Genomic DNA, 25,858 nt, shown 5'->3' on the forward strand with positions numbered 1-25,858 from the left:
GTAAGCAGATGTGATGTGGGTGTGTAGATGGGACACAGTGCATACGCGGGGACACGCGTGTGTAAATGGGATGAGGGTAAGTAGATGGGACGTTGGTGTGTAGATGAGACACGAGGATGAAGGGACGCAGGTGAGTGGATGGGGTGTGTGGACTGGACGGGGGTGTGTAAATGGGACGGGGGTGCGAGGACGGGACGGGGGTGCGAGGACGGGATGGGGGTGCGAGGATGGGACGGGGATGCGAGGACGGGACGGGAATGCGAGGACGGGATGGGGGTGCGAGGATGGGACGGGGTGTGAGGATGGGACGCGGGTGTGTAGATGGGACAGGGGTGCGTATGATGGGACACGTGTTGTGTAAATGGGATGTAGGTGTGTATGATGGGACAAGGTAAGTAGATGGGATGCAGATGTGTAGATGGGACACAGCGGTGATGGGATGCAGGTGATAGGATACAGGTGAGTGGATGGGGTGCATGGACGGGACGTGGGTGCGTAAATGGGACGTCTGTGTGATGGAACGGGAGTGCTTGGATGGGACAGGGGCACAAGGATGGAACGGGGGTGTACAGATGGGGGGCGGGGGTACTGTGGGGTGAGGATCCCTATTTGACAGAGGAAGAAACCTGGGCTGAAGGAAACTGGACTCCTTTCCCTCACATCACAACATAAGAGGCAGAGCCGGGAGTTAAGCTGTGAGTCTAGGAAAACGCATTAACCTGAACTACAGACAAGCACTGAAAATACATCTCCCTATCACGATGCCCAGAATCCACAGTGAGCTTGCACTTAGCTCGTCACCGCAGGCCCTGCCCCTATAAATCCTACTGGTTCACCCAGCGCCATCTCCTACGAGCTCACCCAGACCCGGTCTTCCATGGGCCCACCGGACCCTGTCTCCCACCGGCCCACCAGACGCTGTCTCCCACTGGCTCACTAGCACCGTCTCCCACCATCCCACCTGGTGCCATCTCCTAGCGGCTCACCTGACCCCATCTCTCACCGGCTCACCCAGCACCGTCTCGCACAGGCTCACCAGGACTCTGTCTCCTACTGGCTCACACTAACACTGTCTCCCACCACCCCACCCTACACTGATTCCCACCAAACCAAGTGAAGGAAGGGTCTCAGGAAGGCAGGACGGCAGAAGGGCAGTGTGGCCTGAAACTTTCTACCCTGTCTTGGATCCTGGCAGCTCCTGCTCCAAACCTTGACTCCTCGTTAGGGAGAAAAACACGTGGTCACAGCTATGCACGCTGAAGTCTGCACCGTAAACAGAGTGTAACCAGTGTGCCCCGTGCAGTGATCAGAAAACCAACAATCTAATCAGCTTCGACACTAAAGCCGGAGGAAATCAGCGTGCACAATTCTCCCTGCGGAAGGGAAGGAAAATCGAGACTTACCCGTCGTGAACTGGCCTTTCAGCTTCTGAAAGACAGGGTCTTGTGCAGTGGCCTGCGCCCGCCTGGCCAGAGACTCGGAGGCTGCACTGGAGAACATGGTCGAGACGTTGGACACATTCTCCAGGCCCACCCCAAACGTGCTCACCAACTTCTTGACAAAATTGAGAGTGTGGGGGGTGATTTTCGCATCGGACACTGCTCCACTTTTCTCAAACGCCACGGAGTAACATTTCGCCAGGCCCTGTTGGAGCTGCCTGAGAACCTGGTAGAAAAGAGCCAGAGACAACTGACAAACACAGCCCTCCACTCCAGAACCAGCAGCCAAAAGCGCCTGTTGAGTGCGGCCCTCCCAGCCCAGGGTCATCTCCGCACCGCCCAGCAGGACCCACACACAGCAGCCATGAAATCGGCATGTGCAAGAAACGGGACACCTGTGCGTGCTGCATGGGAGCAGGCACTTTTCACCTTGGGGAGTAAGGGCCCTGAGCATTAAAAAAGCAAAAACGGAAAAGCCCCACTTTTTCGGATCATACACCCATCTGCAATTAGCCACAAAACCTCTGTATTTTCAGGCAGCTGTACTGTTCCCACTGTGTGTCTGTGTGCACGCATGAGACTTCACAGCAGTAAGGAGCTGCCCCGGGGCTCAACCAGGCAAGCATCCGGGCAGTGAGGCGTAGACTATTTTGTCATCAGCGGAAGCCAATGTTATTAAGGAAGTGGTCTGACTGCTGAAAAGACCCCACATACCTACAATTTCCCATCTCTGGAAATTATAACCCTGTTACTCACGCCACTACTTCTGCTCACGCCTGGTTTACAGTGGCACTCAGGTCAATGAGCTCAGAGAAGTGAGCACAGCCAGCATTTTAACAGCAAGAAGCAGCTTCCTCAATTCCACCCTCTTTTATGTCTTCTGCTTCGAATCTTTAAGGCTGTATTAGTGTGTGGAGATAGCTATTTGCCTGGTCCATGGTTAAGTTCAACAACAAATATATAAAAGGACCGGCAGCTAAACCTCAAGGGAAGAGAACCACAGAAGCATACAGAATGCCACGTCCCCTCTACAAGAAGCCATCATGTGCAAGATCAGAGCCAAATACCTCTTCATGCCAATTTTCTCTGAACCAGACCATCTGATCGACGATGCCTTCCAGGGAAGACAGAAGGGTGGGGTGGAGCTCTCGCTGCATGTGCATGATTCGGCTGCAGCGCCACATGGGTGCTGTTGCTCTTATGGGCCCTGGATCTGATGCAGAATGGGACTGGTTACCCACTGAACTTGGCTGCTGCTGTCCAGAATCTGAGAGCAACACACACAACGCCAGTGTCAGCGCAAAACCGACAGACGCCAGGGCTCGGAGCGCTGCAGGACCCATGGGCCAAAGGAGCGCTGGTTCCTGCCGGCGTGTGAATCCTCACAAGACCGCTTCCCCAGGGACCGCGTGGGAGAAGGCCTTGGTTATAGGCGCAGGTGCGCTGAGGGACGCGGGGAGGGACAGCGCAGTTGTCTACAACGTGGCTTCAATCCGTTCCATTAAATAAACCCATGTATGTGTTTCAAAGGACGCAGCTGTGACAACACGCCACCTGGTGAGTCCAGGTGAGGGCGCACAACGGTTCCCTGAGCACTCCTTTTAATGTTTCTGTTAGGTCTGATCATTGTAAACGTAAATGTTTAGGAAACTATCTCACAGTATGTTACACATTCCTTGCTACTATAAACTCAGAGATCTAAAAGTAGTTAATAGGAAACTGGTTTGGAAAGCCAAGCCAATTGCAAAATACTGCTTTTGAAAAATATGGTCATTTTTCCCTGTGAGATACACTGCAGAGCCCTTAATGACATTTTTTTTCTGAATTTACCTCTCTACACTTAGTCTTAAAACTAAAAAACCTTAATTTCCAAATGACCAAGACATGAAGCCACCTAGGGAGACTGACTCTCCAGAGGTTAGAGCTGAAAAGTGCCATGCAGCCCTCATCCACCGCCTCTCGCCAACCAAGCACGGTCCATGGCCCTTAGGAGATTCAGCACTGAAAACAAGGGGCAGTGAACAGTCCTCTTGTTAAAGTACCGTGGTTGGAGGGTACCTGAAGCCATCAAATCAGTTGTTGCTTTGCATACAAGGGCTATTCAATATGGATTAAAAGTCTTACACTGTGAGTGAGATTTCACCAACATCTGGTAAGATTGACTTCAACGCTGATTCTTCTCACAGCTGGAGATACTCCTCATAACTTACACACACACACACACACACACACACACACGGCACCTGGCATCTGTGCTGTGTATCGGGATGCACTTACTACTGGAGGAAGGTAAACTTTACAATTTTCTGAAGCTGAAAATTTCACACATTTTCTCTACCTATAGATCAAATCACTGGGATAAATGAACGCCTGTTACATCCTGGCAAAAGAGAGACTACTCAGATCAGGCTTTGCTTCCTGCCTTACAGTGCTGCCCAGTGAGGAGAGACTGGCCATGGCTAGGAGTGAGCTGCAGGGCAGGGGGTGGCCGCGGTGGTCTGTCTGGATGTGGGGCACCCCCTGGAATAAGCCCTTCCTGGCCTGGCCTGCCGGCCCCACCCGAGACGTACCGCTCTTGTAGCGTTCCCGCTGTTCTATTTTCAGGGTCAGGTATAGGGTCCGGATAGGAAAGTAGACCGCTTGGGGATACACGCGTCCAACCTGCTCAGAGACAAGACATCATAAATAGTGCTGCTCTCCACTGAGCTCTGGATAATTTGTACTGAAAACAACCAATGTCAAGTCAGAAACAGGTGTCTGATCTGCCTTAGGAACAAGAAAGCAAATACTACAGCACTGATCTGACGCACAAGGCCAGGTTCAACATCAGGCAAAATGTTTACTTCACTTTAAAAGAGCCAAGACACATCAACACATGCATTTCATCAACTCCACCCAGGAACTGTGACAGGGAAACCACGCTTTCCTTCCAGGCACTAAATCTGAGGGGGACAAAACACACGTGTCCCCAGATCTCACTGAAGCAAATAAAAAAACATACAAACACCAGCTAATCTTTCTGTCAGGCATAATTCACTGTGGATTGTGAACTAATTCCATTATCAAATAACTTTATTCTGCATAACTGCAGCTGGGAGGAGATGGAGGGATGTCCGTTTCAGTTAAGAAACTCCCGTTTTATTGAACTGGACTTTTGTGGCTGACAGGATAGTACCATGTCACTTGGATCCTTCAGAATGTGCCCATGAAATGAAGGAAGGAATAACATCTAAGCTGTCACAGGCACAGGCAGCTGCTCTTGAACCTGAGATGTTCCACGAGTGATGAGACCAAGTAGGTCGGATCTGCACCCTGAGGGTAAGCACTACACAGAATGCCGGGACTCAAAAACACAGCTGCTTCCTCAACGAAAATCAGGGCATTGTTCAGGTCCCACACAGCACAGGTGGTGCTTGCAGGAAGGAGCCAGAAGAATGGGTGGGCAGAGCACGGGCCCAGTTCCTTCTTAAAGACCTTCGCAGACTCCTGTGGCACTTCATGATTTTACAAAAGCAAGCACGAAGGCGCTGTGTCCCAAACCTCACTGCGGCCACGCTTATGCCATTTCTGGTCCTCCTTCTATGCCTGGATCGTTTCACGGGAGAGGGACATCCTGGAACCATTCTCGAGAGATGGTTACGAGAGCCTTTCCAGAGGGCCCTGGCCTGTCCGCTTCCCCAGCCCCGCCCCACTGCCCTCGAAAACCGTGGGTTCCTTATGACGCAGTTCAACTGTCAAAAGGACGACAGCCACAATCACGGGAATGTTTTAGTTTAAGGGCAGCTCTGAAGAGCTCCCAGCACATGACAAAAAAATCAGAGGGAAACTACCCATCAGATTCAGGGCTTGCTGTCATTCTCAGGGTATCCACTGGCAATTGTACATTATAGTGCAATTTTATTTTACTTGCATTATATATGGAAAATATTTAAGAAATTACAATTTGAACACTGAACTGCTTTATCAGCTATTTCATTTCAACTGATATATTCTTTAATAACTTTTAATTATGCTTTATATTAAGTAATATCTAGATGATTACATCTTCCCAGCTCTTTAACTTATTTTTAATACTTTGAGCACTCAAATTTACTTTCTGGGAAAAAACAGAACGCAAAATGGAGACACAACGTTTTGTGCACGTGAACAAGGCCACTCTGCTCTTCCCACCTGGCTAATGAGATTCAAGAGCAGCTTTCCCTCCGAGCCGACCAGGCAGGTGAGCAGCTGTGGGATCCAGGCCAGCCACTGGATGGGTGGCACACCAATGCAGTACTTGTCGACGGCATCTGCCAAAGTGTTTTTGTCATCATCAAAACTCAAAAGCCACAGCACCTGAGACAGAAGGAGAAATTCTAGAGTTGAATGACAATTCTGAAGCCCTCAAGCAAGAGACTTTTTCCCCAACATTACAACACTGTAAAGAGCGGCTTTACTGGCCATGTAAAAAAAATATCTGTAAGAGGGCCAACATTATTGCTAAACTTAACATAAATCTTACAGTATATATAACCTATAATTTAAATACAGATTTTCTCTTTAGTTTTTTTGTTTTGTTATTGAGACAGTCTTGCTTTGTCACCCAGGCTAGAGTGCCGTGGTGCAATTTTGGCTCACTGCAACCTCCACCTCCCGGGTTCAAGCGATTCTCCTGCCTCAGCCTCCCCAGTAGCTGGGATTACAGGTGCATACCCACCACGCCTGGCTAACTTTTGTATTTTTAGTAGAGATAGGGTTTTGTCATGTTGGCCAGGCTGGTCTCAAACTCCTGACATCAAGTGATCCACCCACCTCGGCCTCCCAAAGTGCTGGGATTACAGGCGTGAGCCACCGTGCCCACCCTTTTAATGACAATTACTCACTGATCTAATCCACTGGCTAGCAGTGAACAGTGACTAAGCGTAAGACAGCAATAGGCAGACGCCTGGGGCCTGCCCACCCATTAACTCACACTCATGATCTCATCCAAACACAATGAACTTTTGCTAAAACTCTCAGATGCTCATCACCCTGGCATCAGGGAGGCCACAGGCTGGCAGCCAGGTGTCCATGGATGACGGAAACAATTACATCTGGGTGTAAGCAACCAGGAGTCAGGCACTGAGGCAGCGCATGTAGCTATCTCTGTAATCGGCTTTAACCGCCATGTGCTGGTGTACATTTCAAATTTTTACGTTAAATCAAGGAATTCTAAAAAATCCAAACCTTTAATGAACAAAATAGGAAAGGGAACAATTTATTCTTGGGTTTCCTGCTGGAATTAATTCTGGGTTTTATCTGTCTGCTTCTTGGGGGAAGACAGGAAGCCACATGAAGGAGGAACCTGAATGTCAAGTGCAGTGAGCACGTGGGCGACACCCACGGGGCTGCTGCGGGGGGAACCATGCAGAGAGAAACCCATAACCACCCCAGCATGCCGGCTCTGTGGCTGTGCTGACAGCGGCCCTGCAGGGGAGGGATGACAACCTAATGGGCGTCCAGGAGGGAAGCTCTAGCTCCACATCCCCTCCTCAGCCCTCTGTTCCGTGTGAGCTCCCACAGGTAGTGCTAGACTCGGGCTCTAGGCGGGGCTTTGCCACTTGGAAGTTCTGGGGCCCTAAGAGTGTCCAGGCCTCAGTTTTCTCAGCTTTAAAACAGACTGTGAAAGACGCTTCAAAGAGTAATGAGGATTAAGAGTTAAGGCATGAAATCATGCCTCACACCTGGCATGGATAAGTGAATTGTAGCTAAATTTCGGTCCATATCTGAAGGCGACCAATGACCTCTGGTCAAAGCTCATTTTTTCGGTCTCACCTTGGCTAAGTATTTCCTCGATTTGCTCTCGTTTTGATGCCGGCAGGCATGCAGGTAGCAGGTGATGGCAGACACGCCCAGGTGCAGCTGCCGCTCCTTCACGAAGATGTTCTCCAGGTAGTCGCCCCACATGGCCCAGGCTTTCACCAGCACATCGTGCATCTGCACGGCTGCAGAGAAGGCTTTGTTTGCCTCCTCGGACCTGTCAGGAGACAGAAAACCGAAATGCATATGCTTTTCAATTGAAGCGAGCTTCACGTAACCTGAAATTGACCAGTATAAAATGAACACTGCAGGGCACTTGGTCCATTCGAAATGTTGTGCAACCGCCCCATAAACGGTCACTCTGAGCCCCTCCCACTCCAGCCCCTGGGAACCTGCAGTCTGCCTTCTGTCTCTGTGGACTGACTGGTTCTGCACATTTCATATAAACTGAATCATACATCATGTGATCTTTTGAATCTGGCATAGTGTTTTCGAGGTTTATTCATGTTGAAGCCTGTGTCGGTACTTCATTCTCTTTAACAAGTGAATGACATTCCATTGTATATATACACCATAAACATTTTGTTTATCTGTTCATTCGTGTTGTCTCCACATCTTGGTTACTGCAAATAGTCCTGCTACAAACATTCCCAAACAGGTATCTGTTTGTTTCAACACTTCTGGGTGTACACCAGGGAGTGGAAATGCTGGTCACGTGGGAACTCTATGCTTACTTTTTGTGGAACCATCAAACTGTTTCCACGGCAGTTACACCGCTTCACTATGACACCAGCAATGTACCAGACATAGCAAGGGAACTTCAGACCCATGTGCTTTATGATACAGATGCAAACATCCTCAACAAAAATGAGCAACCCAACTCCAGCAGTGGATCAAAAGGATTATCTGTCATGACCAAGTGGGATTTATCCCAGCAATAAGGGTGGTTCAACATGGGAAACAGAAAAGTCAATATAAATAAAACCAATCAATGTGATATATGACATTAAAAGAATGAAGGAAAAAAAACCACAATCATCTCAGAGGACAGAGAAAAAGCCATTTGAAAAAAATCCAACATCCTCTCACGATAAAAATACCCAGCAAACTTAGAACAGAAGGGAAATTCCTCAAGCTTATAAAAGACATCTACAAAACACCCACAGCTAACATCATACTCAAGGCTGAAAGACTGAATGGCTTTCCCCAAGAGCAAGAAAAAGACAAGGATCTTGTCTTTTTAATTCAGCACTGTACTTAAGGTTCTAGTCAGGGCAATTGGGAAGAAAAAGAAATAAAATGCATCTTTACTGGAATAGAAGATGTAAGTCCATCTCTACCTGCAGCTGACAGGATCTTATATACAGAAAAGAAGAATCCCCAAAAAGCTATTAGAGCAAATAAACTCAGCAAGGTTGAGAAATCTAAGATTGATATACAAAACCCTGGTATTTCCAAATGTTAGCAATGAGCAATGTGAAAATGAAGCAAACGGCTCCATTCACGTGACAATATTGAGGGATAAAGTTAACATAAGTGCAAGACTTGTACACTAAAATCTATAAAACATTGTTGAATTAAACTAAAGAAGACCTAAACTAGTGGAAAGACATCTTGTGTTTACACACTGGAAAACTTGCTTAAGTTGGCAAAATACTCACAAACTGATCTACAGATTCAATGCAATCTCTATCGTAATTCCAACTGTTTTGGCAGAAATACATGAAAATAACCTAAAATTCATATGGAAATATAAGAGACTCTATATAGATCAATGGAATAGAAGTGAGAGTCCAGAAATAAGCCCACAAAAAATGGTCAACTGATTTTTGTTTTTCAGGTTTTGGAAATGGGGGTCTCCACTATATTGTCCAGGCTGGTCTCCAACTCCTGGGCTCAAATGATCCTCCCACCGCAGCTTCCCAAAGTGCTAGGATTACAGGTGTGAGCCACTGGGCCTGGCCTCAACTGATTTTTGACAAGGGTGTCAAGACCATTCAATGGAGAAAGACTAGACTTTTCAGCAAATGGTGCTGGGACAACAGTATATCCACATGCAGCATAATAAATATGGACCCCTAACTCACACCACATAAAAAAATTATTCAAAATGGATCAGAGACCCAAACGTAAAAACTAAATCTATAAAACGCTTAGAAGGAAACATAAGAATAAATGCTTCTGATCCTGGATTACAGTATGGTTTCTTAGAAGATGTGAAAAGTATGAGCAACAAAAGAAAAAAACATAAATTGTACTTCATCAAAATTAAAAACTTGCACATTAAAGAACACTATCAAAAAAGTGAAAAGACAGCCCACAGAATGTGACAAAATACTTGGAAATCATATATCTGAAAGAGACTTTTATCCAGACATATAAAGAATTCCAAACCAACAATAAAAACCAAGAAAAGAAGCTCACTGTCATCAGTCATTAGGAAAATACAATTCAAAACCACAATGAAATATATTTTATACTCATTAGGATGGCTATAATCAGATACATAATAAGAAAATAACAAGTGCTGGTGAGGATGTGAAGAAATTAGAAACCTTAAACACTGCTGGTGGGAATGCAAAATGGTACAGCCAACTGTGGAAGATTGACAATATCTCAAAAAGATAAACAGAAAAGTACAATATGACCCAGATATTCTGCCCCCAGGTATATACCCAAGAGAACTCAAACATGCTCACACAAAGACACATATTCAGTGTTTACACCAGCATCACTCATGTAGCTAAAAAGTAGAAACAACCCACATGTCCATCAACTGCTGAATGGACAAACAAAATGTATGGATATCCAGTGGAATATTACTCAGCGATGAAAAGGAACGGGTTACTGATACATGACAGCACATGGATGAAGTTTGAAAACATCCTACTAAGTGAAAGAAGACAGTCACAGAAGGCCACATAGTGTATGCTTCTATTTATATTAATGTTCAGAATAAGCAAATCCATAGAGGCAGAAATAGATTAACAGTTGTCAGGAGAAAGGGGGAGGGGAGAAAGGAGAGTGACAGCAAACAGATTCAGGATTTACTTTGAGGATGATGGAAATATTCTAGAATTAGCTAGTGGTGATGGTTGTGCAACACTGTAAATATACTAAAACCCACTAAATTGTACACTTTTGAATGGTTGTGTCTGTCATATGAATTTAAAACATTACACAAAAAGATAAAACCTTTTCATGTTGACAAAGCTGCTTCCTAATTTAAAAATAAGCTAAACATGCAAGCCCCATAGATTGAAGATGTGAAAAGCAGGCACTGGAGCCTACACAAGGCAACAAGCAGCATCTTGTGAGTCTACTTCATTTGCATGCTATTTACAAAATCTCCTCTGACATTTACCTCTCTAAACCAGGGTTTGGCAACCTTTTCTGTGATGGGCCAGACAGCGAATGGTTTAGGTGCTGCAGACCATACAATTCCTATCACAACTCCTCAACTCTGCAGTTGGGTGAAAGCAGTCACAGGCAACATCGGTGGGGAGGGATGTATTCCAACAACACTTCATTGACAAAAACAGGGCAGTGGCTGGATGTTGCCCCCAGGCCATCCTTTACTGACCCCTGGTCTAAGGCAAGAATCATCTCCACAAAAGGAACCAGCTCTGTAAATGGCAGGCTGAGGAAATGGGGAAATGAATCCATTTTATCAGTTCTGTGATCCAGTAGCTCATTTGAGAAATGCTTTTAAATAGGCTTTTTATCGATTTGTTGCAAGTTACTCTCTTTGCAGAGGTGCAATACCTAAAAAATCCTATCTAATGACTGTCACCAAATCATACCCATTTCTAGCTTGAGCTTCACATTGGCTTCAGGTTATAAATAACTATTTAAATAATCTGACGCATTTTTTCTATTATCCTCTTTCAATATAACATACGTACTTGTTGATCTGAGCCAAGAACATTCCCTTCAGTGCATAAAATTCAGCTGTCATCTCTTTTGTGAAGTATTTTAAATTTGTAGATTCAATAACTTCAAGGCCCTGTTCAAAAAAAATGAGCAGAAAAAAAGTTCTTGAAATTTCCAAACAATATGAAAACTTCATAAAGTACTAATCTAGGCAGTAAGTCTATGAGTCATTGACCAATGTACTTTAAATTGACAACAGATTTGCCTACCATGAATATTTACTGATTGACGTTCAGAATTTAAACTGAATCACTAATGCTAAACTTTAAGTATTTGATCCTAAATACTTAGGGGTCTTATTTTCTCCAAAGCTTTATAGTTCTAGTTGGTTTCATTGTTCTTAAGATTCCTCTGAACATAGTCAAAATCTATCTTAGATCCTCATAATTCTGTAGTGTGAAATTTTTTTCTTTCCTTAAACACATTAACTAAGTATATGGTAGGACAGAGACCACAAGAGACTGTAATTCTTACAAGACTGTAATTCTTACAAGATTGTAAGTCTTGTAATTCAGTCAAGTAGCTTCCTTTCCCTTTTGTGTTTTGGAAGGACTGTTTTCCCCTTACTGAGGCTGTATTTATAGAGAGTTCGAATCCGCCTTCCTTATATTCTGAACCAAGAGTCCCCACCTGGCCTCATTCCCCACCCGGCCTCATTCTCTACCCGGCCTCATTCTTCAAGCATCCTGTCCGCACCTGCATGCACTCGTTTTTGCCCATGACGCCTGCCAGCTGGAGGTAGCATTTAACTTGCTGTCTAATCTTCTGGAAGCAATCCACGATAGGAACAGTTGGAATAGTATGAATCCGACTTAATATATCCAGAGCTACATTGACCAGTCCTTGTTTCCGGGCGATTTTTCCGTACTGGATGATTGCTGAAGCTGATGCGTGAACCCCAAGCATAGCGTTATTTGAACTGGGATCATGCTGAGAGCTATTCTCATAGGCAGTTACAATCGCTAGAGGGCAAAGAAAGGAATCATCAGACCACACAGATCCTCTTTCAAAGCACTTCACAACAAGGCTTAAATAAAAAATGAAACACACACACACATGGCTTATGAAAATGGGGAGCTGTGTGACTAAACCCTCGTTACTTTGTATTTTATGCCATAAGCAACTTCTAAAAGGTGCTAATTCTTGAGTCGAGTGTTACCATCTTGGCTAACCAAATCATAAAATGACAAAGGCTGCTCTAAACACGTGGACGCCTGACAGGTTTAGGGGATAAGAGGGGGACCAGGAAAACCAGCAAAGGCCACACAGAGCCACCTGAGCACAGCTTGTCCCGGGACGGGAGCTTCAACGCAGAGTGCCATGGCTCAGAGCATTGATCACCCCCCGGCCTGCACGATTCTGCCCCAAGTAGAAAAATGTAACAGATGCAGAAACAAAAAACAAAACTTTACTTCTTCTACCACCTTCATCTTTCCCCACACCATTACCACCCCGACCTGTCATCCCTACCCAAAAACAGAAAACCTGAGGAAAAAAAAACAAGCCAAAACACAGAGACAAAACCAGAACCGTGGGGCGTCTGGAAAATTACATGATGAATGCATGCCGGACCAGGTCGGTTTACCCTGGTAATGATGCTGCCTCCACATGAAGATGCTGCTCCAGTGGGACAAGTCGTCAGACACGATGGGCAGCCGGTTCCTCCAGGTCTTCACCACCGTCTTCATGTCGTGCAGGCTGTTGTTCCTCCCCAGGTTGGTCGGCTGTAAGCCTGCGTTGATCTGTGCAGCTTCCTGGAGTTCAATGATTTGCTGGGCTGCCTGATGGGACCAGCATAAGAGATTCCATAGTAAACGTTAGCAAAGATCAATCGGGAAAAACACACCAGAGTCCATTGGCGGCCTGATTATCGCAAAGATCTTATGGTGCGATTACCAAAGGAAGCACTCTCGTTTACACACAGACACCTGAGATCCACATTTCATTTCCTGTTCACCCCAAACGCTACTTTCCTTATGGCATCTCCAATTTTAAAACCTCAGCCTGTGGCTCCTGAGAGACAGGATACTGGGAGAACGATGGTACAGACACCAAACCTCGCTAATGGGCAGTCCTCAAAACTCCTCTTCCTGCTGTCCATGCCCTTTGCCACCCTCCCTGCCCAGCCCTTTGTCCAGCAACGCCTGAGGTCGGGATAGCCTGGTATCCTCGCTGCAGACGTGCCTTTTCTCAACGTGCCTGCTAAACCCCACAGCCATACTAAACACCTGCAAACGTGGTTCTCCTGACCTCTTTGGACGCATGAAATGTAAACACGTTTTAAGTCACCGCCCTACAAGACCGGGAGGTTGACTACCCTTAAATTCCAGATGCACTGTTGGCACCAAACTTCTGATGCCACCTTCTCACCTGGAAGGCCCTGGCCACAATCCTCAGCCTATCCAAATTCTGTCCCTGGTTTCTATGGCACACACGATTATCTCCCTTCTCTTGATCTTTGTTATCCTGATTTTCTGTCTGATTGGCATGGCTCTGAATCAGTCTCCCTCCAGCTGTAAATTTGCTTCTACGGCTATGCCTGCTGTCTCCGGTTCAATGCACCTTTGAGGCAGAATCTATTGTTTTAAAATGTTTTTTAATCTCCTAAACATAGCACCTAGTTCAGTACTCTGTATCTTGGTTGACAGTAATTTTTTAAGTTGCCTAGAAGAATCTGTGCTTTCTGTTTATATTTCAAGTTTAACTCATTACATTCAGATTTCGGAAAGCATTTCCTAACCCTGTCCCCACAGCTCCCGCCAAAAGCTTGCTGAAAACAGAGCAACAGGGTCTATAACTGAGGGTGGCAGAGTGGGTACCGAAAACAGTCCCTCAGGCAAAATTTGAAACCAGAATCACTGGTGAGGATGTCTTCAATCCCGCAGAAGCTCTAACATTTTTCCTCAACGTTTTAACTGTGGCCTTCCTTTCATGAGGACGAGTGTTAAGTGGGAGAGGACAAGACAAGGGGAAGGAGTTTCATCCCTGCCATCCAGCACAGTCTGCAGACTAAGCCTGGACACCGGTGCTTGGCTGCACCTAGCCACAGGCCCGTGCTCGTGTTGGGGTGCCGCACGCACCTGCAGGAGAGGCGTGTGCACGTGGGACACCACATGGGGCAGCCGCCGCCACTCACGGATGGCCAGGCTGCTGGCCATCTCCACCAGGCGCTCGATGAAGCTGAGCTGCTGTTCCTCGGGGTGGCAGATGGCCAGGTATCCGCGGTACATGTTCACCTTCCAGGCCATCTCCTTCGGACAGCTCACTTCCACCTGACAGTGAAAGAACGCGACAGAGGAAGTGAGGGGCCTTCTTTCCCTCAGTGTAAAGGGTCAAACAGGAAAAAAAATCACTTTTTTTTTTTGCCACTAGTTATGCAAGGCAATAAACAGAAATTAGGCTATAAATAGAGAAGTCATGCATTTATAGTCTTTCCTGGATACTCTCCCTTCCTAAATTCCGTGAGCGGCCAATCTCTCCAGCTATGAAAGCACACTACAGGCTCCTGGCTTTAAGGTCATTAGTTGTTCCAAAGAAGAGAGACTGATCAATGCTGTTATGACAGATCAGATGAAAAATCACACACTCTGCGTAGCCAGCATTTTTTTTTTTTTGAGACAGAATCTTGCTCTGTTGCCCAGGCTGGAGTGCAGTGGTGCAACCTCGGCTCACTGAAACCTCCGCATCCCAGGTTCAAGCTGTTCTCCTGCCTCAGCCTCCCGAGCAGCTGGGATTACAGGCGTGTGCCACCAGGCCCCGCTAATTTTTTGTGCTTTTAGTAGAGATGGGTTTCACCATGTTGGTCGGGCTGGTCTCGAACTCCTGACCTCAGGTGATCCGCCTGCCGTGGCCTCCCAAAGTGCTGGGATTACAGGGATGAGCCACCAAGCCTGGCCAGTCACCACATTTTAAACTGTTAAATATATATTAATCTCCAGTATGATAAATATCAGTGTAATTTTACTTTTTTTTTGAGACAGGGTCCCACTCTGTCATCCAGGCTAGAGTGCAATGTCATGCTCATAGCTCACTACAGCCGCTCCAGGGCTCAAGTGATCCTCCTGCCTCAGTCTCCCAAGCAGCTGGAACTACAGGCATGTACCATCACACCAGGTTAATTTTTGTTTATTTTTTGTAGAGACAGGGGTCTTCCTATGTTACCCAGGCTGGTCTCAAACTCCTGGGCTCAAGTGATCTGCCTGCCTTGGCCTCCCAAAGTGTTGGGATCACAGGCGTGAGCCACCACGCCTGGCCACGTGAGTGTAATTTTGAATTGCTTCCAATTCATAAGGTTATCCTGGGAAATTAAACAGTATAGGTATTAATTCAGGTTTACATGAACATGAGGGAATATGTGCAAATTTTACTGTCATTTTAAAGCCACACTTTTTCGTCTACTATAAAATGTTCCCCAGATTTCCCACACTCCAGCGTCAGTTCAGTGGAGCAGCGGATGAACCTGGGCCAACCACTCCTGAGCCCAGGTGGAGACCACGTGTTCCTTTCTGCCCGGAAGGCCCTTTTTTTTGCCCACTACCTTCTGAAGAAAGTACTGGAACGTCTCACGTTTTGTTAATCTCTTACCAAATTTTTAATAAAAATATTAAAAAATTTTTTTTCATGAAAGTTTCCAAACATAATATCTTTGTGATAAGAAAGATGGAAGGACATCTCTGTGATGGATGTTTACAGGAATCGCTGTAGCAAGATGAATAAACATTCCTCTTTGGAAAGTAACAATAAAAGCTACACACATTGGCCAGGCGCGATGGCTCACACCTGTAATCCCAGCACTTTGGGAGGCCGAGGCGGGCGGATCACAAGGTCCGGAGATCGAGACCATCCTGGCTAACTTGGTGAAACCCCGTCTCTACTAAAAAAATACAAAAAACTTGCCAGGCATGGTGGTGGGCGCCTGTAATCCCAGCTACTTGGGAGGCTGCGGCAGGAGAATGGCGTGAACCCGGGAGGCGGAGCTTGTAGTGAGCCGAGATCGCGCCACTGCACTCCAGCCTGGGCGACAGAGCAAGACTCTGTCACAAAAAAATAAATAAATAAAAATAAAAAAAGCAACAAAAGTTAGCGCCATGATGGTATCTGTCCCAAGGACTACATGCAATAATGGTAATAATGACACCACCCCGCAATTATATGACACCGTGGCTTGTTTTTGACATCTTACTCTTCCACAGACCTTTCACGTTCATGATGCCTCTCAGTTCTCAATAACCCACCGATGAAGAAATTCAGGAAGGCAAAGAAGACTACAGCAGCTTCCAACATTACCCGCCACGCTGGCACCAACATCACAGGGGCTGGACTCCAACACCAGGTGAGATAGATTTTTGCCAATTACAACACCTACCCTCAGTTACACTAAGAACAACGGTGTCTCTTCTATTTTCCCCACTGGAAAAAAGCTAAACCCCTTACTAAATCAAACCAAGCAACTACCCTAGGAAGCACAGAAACAAAGACAAAAGTAATTTGCTGAATCCTTTTCAAGACTAGTTGAATTTAGTGCAGATTACCCTGGATGTTTACTCACATATTTGAGTTTTTTTCTAAGCAGTGAGTAACTTACAATTTTTATAAAATGACAAGAATCTATGAAAGAAGAAACGCATCTGTGAGACCTCAGGATGGTGTGACGCTGCATATATCCAGCTAAGGGAAACTTTGGGAAGGAGAAAGAAGGGAACATTAAGGTGAGCTACAAATACTTATTCAGTTTTATGTTCTGTCAGAATAAAGAAAGAATAAGCAATCGTAAATGCATTCTGACAGCAAAATATATACAACTGGTCCTCCATATGTGTGGATTCGACCAACTGTGGATAGAAAATATTCGGGGAAAAAAAATTGCATCTGTATTAAGCATGTGCAGAGCTTTTTCTTGTCATTCCCTAAAAACTACAGTGTAACAAAACAACTGTGAATGTAGCAATTACATCGTATTAGGTACTGTAAATAACCTAGACAGGATTTAAGGAACCCAGGCAGCTGCGCAGAGATTACATGCAAATACTACACCATTTTATATCAGGGACTTGAGTGTCCATGGATTTTGGTGTCTGCGGGGGAGTCCTGGATACTGAGGGAAGAATGTATTTTTACTGACATAAATGACTGGTTATTTCCCAAAGGAACACAAACTCCCTGCATCCAATGAGTCATTTCCCAGGTCCCAAACCAGAAGTCAACACCCGGGCTCGATTCCATCCTCTAGTTAATAGTTTGTAACTATTTCTAATCTTCAATTTCTCATTTTGTAAAAAAGTGACATTACTCAAATTCAGGAAAGGTGTTAGATTGAGGCAATCAAAAGGAACCTTTCTTTCCCAAAAGCTATCTTTCCACTGCCAAAATGCTTGTTCTACAGAAATCTCCCAAGAGACCCCTGCAGCTGCAGGAAAAGGGACCCAGGCAGCTGCGGGGATGCCCCCGGGGCGTCTCACCTGCACCAGCGCCTCCTTCATGGCAGTCCAGTTGGACACCCGCCAGGCGCACTCCAGGACGAGGTAGGGGTTGATGTGGCCTTTGGACTGGCCGTACTCCGTCAGGGCTTCCCACTGGTTCAACTCCTTGGAGCATCTACAAGACCACATGTCCGAGAGCAAAAGCTCAGTCACCAGCACACTCAGGCATTCACAGAGGCAGGGATAGGGTTTTATGGCAAATTTCCATTCTACAGAAGAACAGCACAGCAAGAGTGGACTTCTGCAGGACACGGAGGTGTGTTCCGTTGCGGGGTGAGCCCCTGCCCACCCTGGATGCCACAAACCACCTGCTATTCAGCAGAGGGCCCAGAGCACTGGAGCCAGGGACAGTTTACTGCTTCTCCAGTCGACCTGTTTAATTACTCAAGGCTTTAAATGCTGGTCTTGGGTTTCTGTTTGTTCTTTACAAGGCCACAAAGTAGCAAAGCTCTCTTTAAAAAACACTCATTACAAGAAAAAGTCAGGTATTTTTCCCCGGTTCCCTCAACTGATTCATGTACACGTCAAGCACTGTGTTCGGCTTACCGAATCCAGTGGTCTTCCCAGAGCTGGTATTCGGGGAAAATAGCAGGGGAGGCATTACTCCTCTCATGTTCTTTTTTGGCTTTATCCATTGCCTTTTCATAGGATTCTTGTGCCTAAAAAAAAGTTAATGCTTTTAAACCACTGTTTAACTAGAAACACACCTTTTCTTTCTTTTTAAATTTAAAACTTAGAGAACTTTTTTGAGATGAGGTTTTGCTATGTTGCCAAAGCTGGACTCAAACTCCTAATTCCTGGGCTTAAGGGACCCTCCTGCCTCAGCCTCCCTGAGTGGCTGGGCTACAGGTGCATGCCTGCACCTGGCTAAGAACACAACCTTTTCACTGCCAGGGCCCAGTTGTCGAGAGCAGGCTGAATCAACACACCTGGGAGCACATGGAGCTCTTCTCCAGGAGCACTAAACACCCACAGCTCTCTGTTCAGAGACAGAAGAGGGTGGGATTCCCTGAACAGAATGGAAGAAGGGGAGGCTGTCCAGACGTGGGATTAATTTCTCCATCCTTTAGTGATCGGAGCAGGAGCCACAAGGCCACATCTGCTTCTGGAGCTTCCACGGCACAGCACCCTACACAGTGCTAGGAATCGCACCCTGAAACAGTGGCCCGCGCCACACTGAAGGGCAGACACGGGGAGTAAAACTTAAGCAAAAACAAAACCTATCGCTTCCAACAGAACCAACAATGGGAGAGAAAAAGCATCCGTGTTGGCATCAAATGCAAAGGACTTCTTAGGACTGTGCTTTAGCTCGTGTCATACAGGTAGGCGTCCCTTAAATGCAGACTTCAGTCACAGGGCCTTTACGTGCGGGACTGAAATGCTTTAAAATGTATTTAAATGTGAACTCTGGGCCAGGCGTGGTGGCTCATACCTGTAATCCTAGCACTTTGGGAGGCTTAGGTGGGCGGATCGCCTGAGGTCAGGAGTTCGAGACCAGCACGGCCAACATGGCGAAACCCCGTCTCTACTAAAAATACAAAAATTAGCCGGGCATGGTGGTGGGCGCCTATAATCCCAGCTACTTGGGAGGCTGAGGCAGGAGAATCTCTTGAACCTGTGAGGTGGAGGTTGCAGTGAGCTGAGATTGTACCACTGAACTCCAGCCTGGGCGACAGAACAAGACTCCATCTCAAAAAAAGAGAACGTGAACTCCGACTTGAGGCCATTTTATTAAAGAACCGTTATAAATGACCTCTCATTACACATCCAAGACCGTCAGTGGTCTGAGGTTTACCTGCTCAAAGAACCCGTGCTGCTCGTAAGCAATTGCGGTCGCCGTCTCCGAGTACTTGCACCGCTTCTGCCACAGACCAGCCCACATATCTTCCTCTTGTAACAGGGAGTAAAGCTCCGCAAGGGAATCCAGTATCTCCTGAAAACACAAAGCAAGGGTCCTGAGTGCTCAGGACAGGGACTTTTTCTCCCCCTCTAAAAATGCAGTTTCACTGTGTTGTCATTTGAAATCATTTGGAAGCAGTATTTAAAGTGTGGAGTCACTAGCAGGGAAGAGGTAATTAACAGACTGAGGCGCACCCTCACCTGCTGCGGTGGGGTGATGCTCTCCTGCTCATAAAACTCCGTTGTTTGCTTTGGCTTAATCTGAAGACTCAGACCCTTTTCAAAAGCCTGGTGCTCCAGCATGAGCGTGGACCGGAACCACAGGTTGTGTGTTTTCCCCAGGTACTTCAGGACGCAGGGTCGGATGGGGATTGGCGGCACGCACTGGGACATGGCTTCCACAAAGCAGTTCAGCGCGCTGGGCTGGCAGTCACGCTGCACCTGGTGACTGCCGCTGCACAGGAACGGACTTATCTCACCCGCGAGTGCCTGAAACCAAAGCGCATGTCATTTAGGCCTTCATTCGAAAACTGGCAAGTCCTGCTGTCTTTCTCGATGCATCTGAGAATACCTTTCCTAATTCACTCTTGAGTGACAGCCAGCAGTTTCCGCGTTCTCTGAAACTTGTTCAAGACTGTTTTTTTTTTACGAATACTTATTAAAAGCTAAAACTACAATTTTCCAAAACAGGATTTTAAAGATACACTCACATGCTGCTGTCTGTCAGAGAGGATCTTCCACAATCTGGGGAAAAGCTGGACCCACGTCTTCTCTGCCAGTGTCGTGGAAATGTGGCACAGCTGAACGAAAGCGCTGAGCAGCGCCCCAGTCTATGAACAGAAAGACAAGAACAGGCTGAGATGGCCACGGGCTGCGGGTGTCTCGCACACCCATGCTCAGAAGACACCCATGATCCATCTCATACATTATTAGATGCTCCTCCACTTCCAAAGTTTCAGAGATCTAAGAAAATGCCATGTTGGAGTAAAGCCCACGGATCCCGAGTGGTGGAAGGCCACACGCACTTAGCAGCCAAGCCCAGGCATCCCAAGGGACTCAGCAATGGCGCCTGCATTTGTCCTTAGTTTTTAAGGGGGTTTCCTAACACTACTGATCCCATCATATCCAAGAAGGACAAAAACACTGACAAGACTGAAGGAGTAACTCAGAGGGACACAGATGTCACCGAGGCCCAGGTCACTGAAAACAGGAAAGTGAAAACACACAGTATATGACATAAACTATTTGCCAACAGGTATTATTCTGAAGAACAAATCAGGAACTCAAAGTTCAGTCTCTGCAATTGGCAGCAGACAAGAGGCAGGAGAAAATGACTGAGACAGACTGAAACAGAACATAAGAGAATGGAATGGACAGCAAATCCACAGATGTGTTTATCTTGTCCCAGGCCTGTTGTTTTTGAAGATCTGATCTGAATTAGCTGCCAACATTCCTTATTAACAGCCAGGTTTCTAGTCTGCCTGAGGCTGCTCTGGCCCACAGGAGACACCCTACATGGCATCAGGCAGTAGCGCCAGGGGCTGGGGCACATGCTGACAGCTACACAGTCCCTGCTGCCCCAGCATGGAGGCACAGTGCCAGGGACGTGATTAGGCATTCATCTCTCCTACAGCAAACCCAAGAGGGGAAACCACAGGCACATTAAATGTTTCTACTAAAAAGAGACACCAAGGATACAAACCGTTCAAGGAAAATGGGTGAAAACATCTAGATAAAGAACGCTCCCAAGTATCTGGCATCAGGCTGCCCTGTGAGGAGGGCTGTGATGAAGTGAGTACAGTTCCCCTCACATGGTCACACACTTCACCCTGACCAGCCTGTCGGGGGCTCTCAGCTCCACGTCAACTTAGCAGAGGCCAAGAGCTGGGGAGAACCAAAGGGCCCAGTGAGGTCACTGACCTGCTGATAAAGCTGCTCAACTCCAACTGTGGGGGTTTGGATCAGAATCCCAAAACATAATCCTAAACGCCCTAACCCCGAGTGTTGAGATCCTCAAAGGTCAAAATTCCTGAAAATCATCATCATAGGACAGCTGCATCAGGTCAGAACTATGACCTGCTACTGTCTGCATGGTTTAAGGAGATGCCTATGGGTGCCATGTTTATGGAGTCCACTTGACTAAGGAATGCCTGGAAACCTACCTAGTAAAGTGTTATTTGGGGTGTGTCTGTGTATGTTTTAAAGCATTTTTAAATTATTTTTTCTAGCATTATATTTTCGGGATTTCAGAGGTTAGAAATTTTGATCTTTAGGGATTTCAACATTTAGGATTATAGCGTTCAGGATTACAGCGTTCAGGATTGTGTCTCAGGATTACAATCGGCTCCTGCTCCCCAAGTCCACAGCTTGTTCTGATGTACACACCGTCCCAAAGAGGTGCAGGGGTGAGGACCCCGTGGTTCTCACAGCGTCAAAAGAGCCCAATGAGGGGTTGCTGCCTCCACAGGCTTCTCACAGGGAACAATGGCCAGACCGGGAAATGAGGTGGAGAACGAGCCTGTGGGCCTGGGGTGAGGACCACCCTCTCCCGATTTAGAATCCAAGAGTCCAAGAAGAGCCAGTGGCACCTGACCACTTCACAAAGTAGAGGAGCTCCAGGAAGGAAAACGTCAGGGCGGAAATAACAAACACAACGATTTATAACCCCATCTTGCTCCATGAAAAATCTCAACTCCCATAAATACACAGAAGATGAAATAACACACCACCACCCTCTCCAATCCCCGCCAGCCCTGGCTGCTTTACCCCGGCACCCATCTCGCCTCCTGAGGGATTAGCACTTCTTTCTGTTCATTATTTCCCCTCACTAGAGCGTACAACCTGCTGAGGAACAGCTACCACTGTGTTTCCAGCGTCCAGAACATCACCTGACACAGAGCAGGCTCTCAGTAAAAAGATGCTGAAACGACGAAATGAGATCAAATGTAAAAGGTGAAAGAGGAAAATAGGACACAGAAGAACCCTAGGAGAAGGGAAGAATTAAGTCACACCCAAGTACCCTGAGAGCCACACCCTGCTAAGAGGTGGGCATACCCTGTCAGAGCGGCCCAAGGACATGCAGCAAGCGGGTGGCACACGGGGCTCAGGGGCAATGGTGTGCCCACCTGTGCTGGGCACTGAGTTCGAGGGTCTCCTCTGTGACACACACCTAGGCACAGTATGGCTGACGACATCTGCAGCTCTGGCCTGAGCAATCCTCTTACAAAGAGTGACACAGATGGGCCCTGAGACTCAGGCTATGAAGCCTCAGATTAAGAGAAGACCATGGGGACACCTGCAGGCAAGATTCTCTGTGAAATTTGCCAAGATTCTCAGCCACATCTGGTCTAACCCAGCCACCATCCAGACAGCAGCCACAGCCCCACAGAGGACGTGGAGGTGTACAGCGGTGACCAATTCAACCAAGACAAAAATCTTAATGAGTAAAACCAAATATCCCTACCCCTCACATGATGTACTGCTGGAACCTCCTCTCCTGATGGCACTCCCACCAGGCGCTGAGGATAAAACTGAGGCGCAGACAGCTGACGACGAGGTGATGTGTCATGGTGACCATCAGCCAAAGGCAGCCTTTGGGCTTCAGGACATGTACTTACAGCCCTTTTTTCTGGTGGTGGCAGCAGTAGGGACAGGGGTCTATTAAGGTGCCTGTAATCCCAGCACTTTGGGAGGCTGAGGTAGGCAGATCACCTGAGGTCAGGAGTTCAAGATCAGCCTGGCCAACATGGTGAAACCCTGTCTCTACTAAAAATATAAAAATTGGCCAGGTGTGGTGGCAGGCACCTGCAATCCCAGCTACTCGGGAGGCTTAGGCAGGAGAACTGCTAGAACCTGGAAGACGGAGGTTGCTGTGAGCGGAGATCGTGCCACTGCACTCCAGCCTGAGCAATAGAGTGAGACCCTGTCTGAAACAAACAAACAAAAGAAGTACCTGGCCCATGACATGAGAGCTATCACTCACATCTATCAGGCTGCTCTGCTTCCCGCTCTATATCACAGAAAAGCAAGATGGGTGCTTATCCAAGATGACACTGGTGTCACTTAGGTACAAGTTCAAAGACTGATCCCACGCACAAGTTCAGCACAGGTCACCAAAAGATTCTAATGTAAAAATCACTTGTGAGAAGTAGTTCATGATTTTTTCCCACCTAGCTCCTGATATGAACAGAATAATTAGAATAACCACCCAGCTCTTGAAAGAACAGAAAAACACCTCCTTATCAAAAGTAACCTGGCACGTGGTGCTTCAACCAGTCCTTCACAGTCATGACGTAAAACCAGTCAGACCCGTTATTTCCCTGAGAGTTTGCAGAAGCCAGAGAGTCTCTACCTGGCTAGATTTCAAACACAAACGCACCTGGAGGCCCCCACTCCACAAAGTGGGCTTGATTTAGCAAATTAATTTCTCATTTTCTCCTCTTTTAGTGCAATTGAAAAATAATCCAACATTATTATGTCTCCTCACACATTTTTTGTACACGGTGTTACTGTTTCTTTTAAGAGATGGTGGTGGAGAAATTAATTTTTTTCCTATTTTCTCCTATAAGACACTGTGACACTCCCAAATCTCTGGTTCACGCCTGTAATCCCAGCATTTTGGGAGGCCAAGTTGGGTGGATCACTTGAGTCCAGGAGTCCAAGACCAGTCTGAGCAGCATATCAAGACCCTGTGTCTACTAAGAAATTAACAAATTAGCTGGGCGTGGCAGCTCATGTCTGTGGTCCCAGCTACCTGGGAGGCTGAGGTGGGAGGATCGATTGAGCCCTGGAGACTGAGGCCACAGTGAGGTGTGACTGTGCCACTACACTCCAGGCTGGGTGACAGAGCAACATCTCATCTCAAAAAGAAAAAGGAAAGAAACAGAAAAAGTTACACTGCTGTGGAATGATCCTGATTTAGGCTTTCAACCATCCATGGGAGGAAAGCAATGAATCCTTTCCAAGCTGCATACAGACCTTCACCTCTCGGAGGGTGTCCAGAAACTTGTCGTGCCTGTTGGTTAGCATGTGCAGCTGGTTTCCAATGTCCTTTTCTGAAAGTTCTTTGGTTTTGGGTGTGCTGGTCTGATCCCCAGGAGCTAGTTCAATGTCTATCTCTACATCCTAAGAAACAAAGCAGCAAGCAAAACCAAAAAGTCAAAGCCTTCAAGAAAAGCCAATAAACACACCTCCTCTTGTTACAATTTTGGCGAGTAAAATTTGTGTTCATTTCCTGGAAGTGTGCAAGTCTTTAAATAATCTTCTATCCTAAAATAAAAGCTGGATTAACTAGACCAGATCTCTCTCTCTTAAAAAATAACTATAAAGAAGCCACCACTGTGCTTTCATATTTGGGTTGTGAACAGCAAAATTTAAAAGAATCAACTTTAAACAGTAAAAATAATAAAGATTAATGGAATCAGAGTCTATCATTTCTCAAAATGCAACACGGTCGCCCAGCCGCCTGGCTTGCTCAGACTGAGAATCGCCTCCGGGCCACGGCAGAGCGTGTTGCTGGTGCAATGTTTTATATGACTCTTCCCAGAAAGGAATACACCTTATTTCTGTCTGAAGGTTTGGAGAAGTCAGTCAACACTCAAACTACTCCTTGAAGTCAGGTATCGACAATTTGGTGTGTGCCCTTGAAAACGAAGACCTTCAGAGTTGGCAATTTATTTCACACAGGAAGAGAAGGCCAAGCGCCCAGATAATCTAGTGTTCCAGCAACAGGAAAAAAACTTAATTCAAAAATGGTTAATGAGTAGACATCCTGCACATGGAAGAGGGAATGCACCACCCCTTTTAGAACAAAGAGGGTGCCGGGCCCGCCTGCAGCACGAGGTGACTGTCTCCTAAGATGCAGCCTCCATGCGGGCTGAGCCTCCAAAAACCAACGACCTTAAGGAGACACAGTCTACAAAAATCCCTGCCAGGAACAGTGGCAGCCACTTCTTCATGGAGGACAGAGAGCCACCAAGACTAAGGCATCAGCCTTGGGACAGGTTCTTGGAGGAGCAAAGGCTCCCTGCTGCCTGTCCCGGGACTAAGCAGAGACATGGGTTCTGAGTAGGCTGCTGCAGGAACCAACTAGAGCCCCAGCCCCTGTGTGACAGGCAGCACTCCCCCAGGCAGCGCTTTCTGTAATGAACATGGGCTTTTCTCACCCGGAGAGAAAAATCACAGCACAGGGAAATGTTCTGTTCTCAACAGTACTATCTCATGGTAATGTGATCCATCTCGAAACCAAATGGCAGTGCAAGATGCTTCTCAATTCTAACTAATTTAAAAAAAAAACCTAGCTGAACTTAGGTACCACATTCGGAGCTTTCA

General features: G+C 46.6%; 1 protein-coding gene across 12 annotated transcripts in view; it reads right to left on the reverse strand.

The window, feature by feature from the left end:
* Positions 1-25,858, reverse strand: part of TRRAP (transformation/transcription domain associated protein) — a 135,699-nt gene that overhangs the window by 16,928 nt on the left and 92,913 nt on the right. For 8 of the 12 annotated variants that reach the window (XM_031665603.1, XM_031665596.1, XM_031665597.1 and 5 more), the window contains 15 exons: positions 24,506-24,652; positions 20,239-20,358; positions 19,730-20,017; positions 19,425-19,562; positions 18,176-18,288; positions 17,609-17,744; positions 14,231-14,422; positions 12,703-12,931; positions 11,847-12,112; positions 11,123-11,223; positions 7,233-7,434; positions 5,610-5,774; positions 4,010-4,100; positions 2,507-2,706; positions 1,404-1,665 (listed from right to left, as the gene is read on the reverse strand). In XM_031665603.1, coding sequence (XP_031521463.1) covers positions 1,404-1,665; positions 2,507-2,706; positions 4,010-4,100; positions 5,610-5,774; positions 7,233-7,434; positions 11,123-11,223; positions 11,847-12,112; positions 12,703-12,931; positions 14,231-14,422; positions 17,609-17,744; positions 18,176-18,288; positions 19,425-19,562; positions 19,730-20,017; positions 20,239-20,358; positions 24,506-24,652 — 2,650 coding nt within the window. The remainder of the gene's footprint in view (positions 1-1,403; positions 1,666-2,506; positions 2,707-4,009; positions 4,101-5,609; positions 5,775-7,232; positions 7,435-11,122; positions 11,224-11,846; positions 12,113-12,702; positions 12,932-14,230; positions 14,423-17,608; positions 17,745-18,175; positions 18,289-19,424; positions 19,563-19,729; positions 20,018-20,238; positions 20,359-24,505; positions 24,653-25,858) is intronic. The other 4 variants (XM_031665602.1, XM_031665600.1, XM_031665604.1 and 1 more) reach the window with 3 other exon arrangements.

Source organism: Papio anubis, chromosome 4 (assembly GCF_008728515.1).
Source record: "Papio anubis isolate 15944 chromosome 4, Panubis1.0, whole genome shotgun sequence".
Classification (NCBI taxonomy): Eukaryota; Metazoa; Chordata; class Mammalia; order Primates; family Cercopithecidae; genus Papio; species Papio anubis.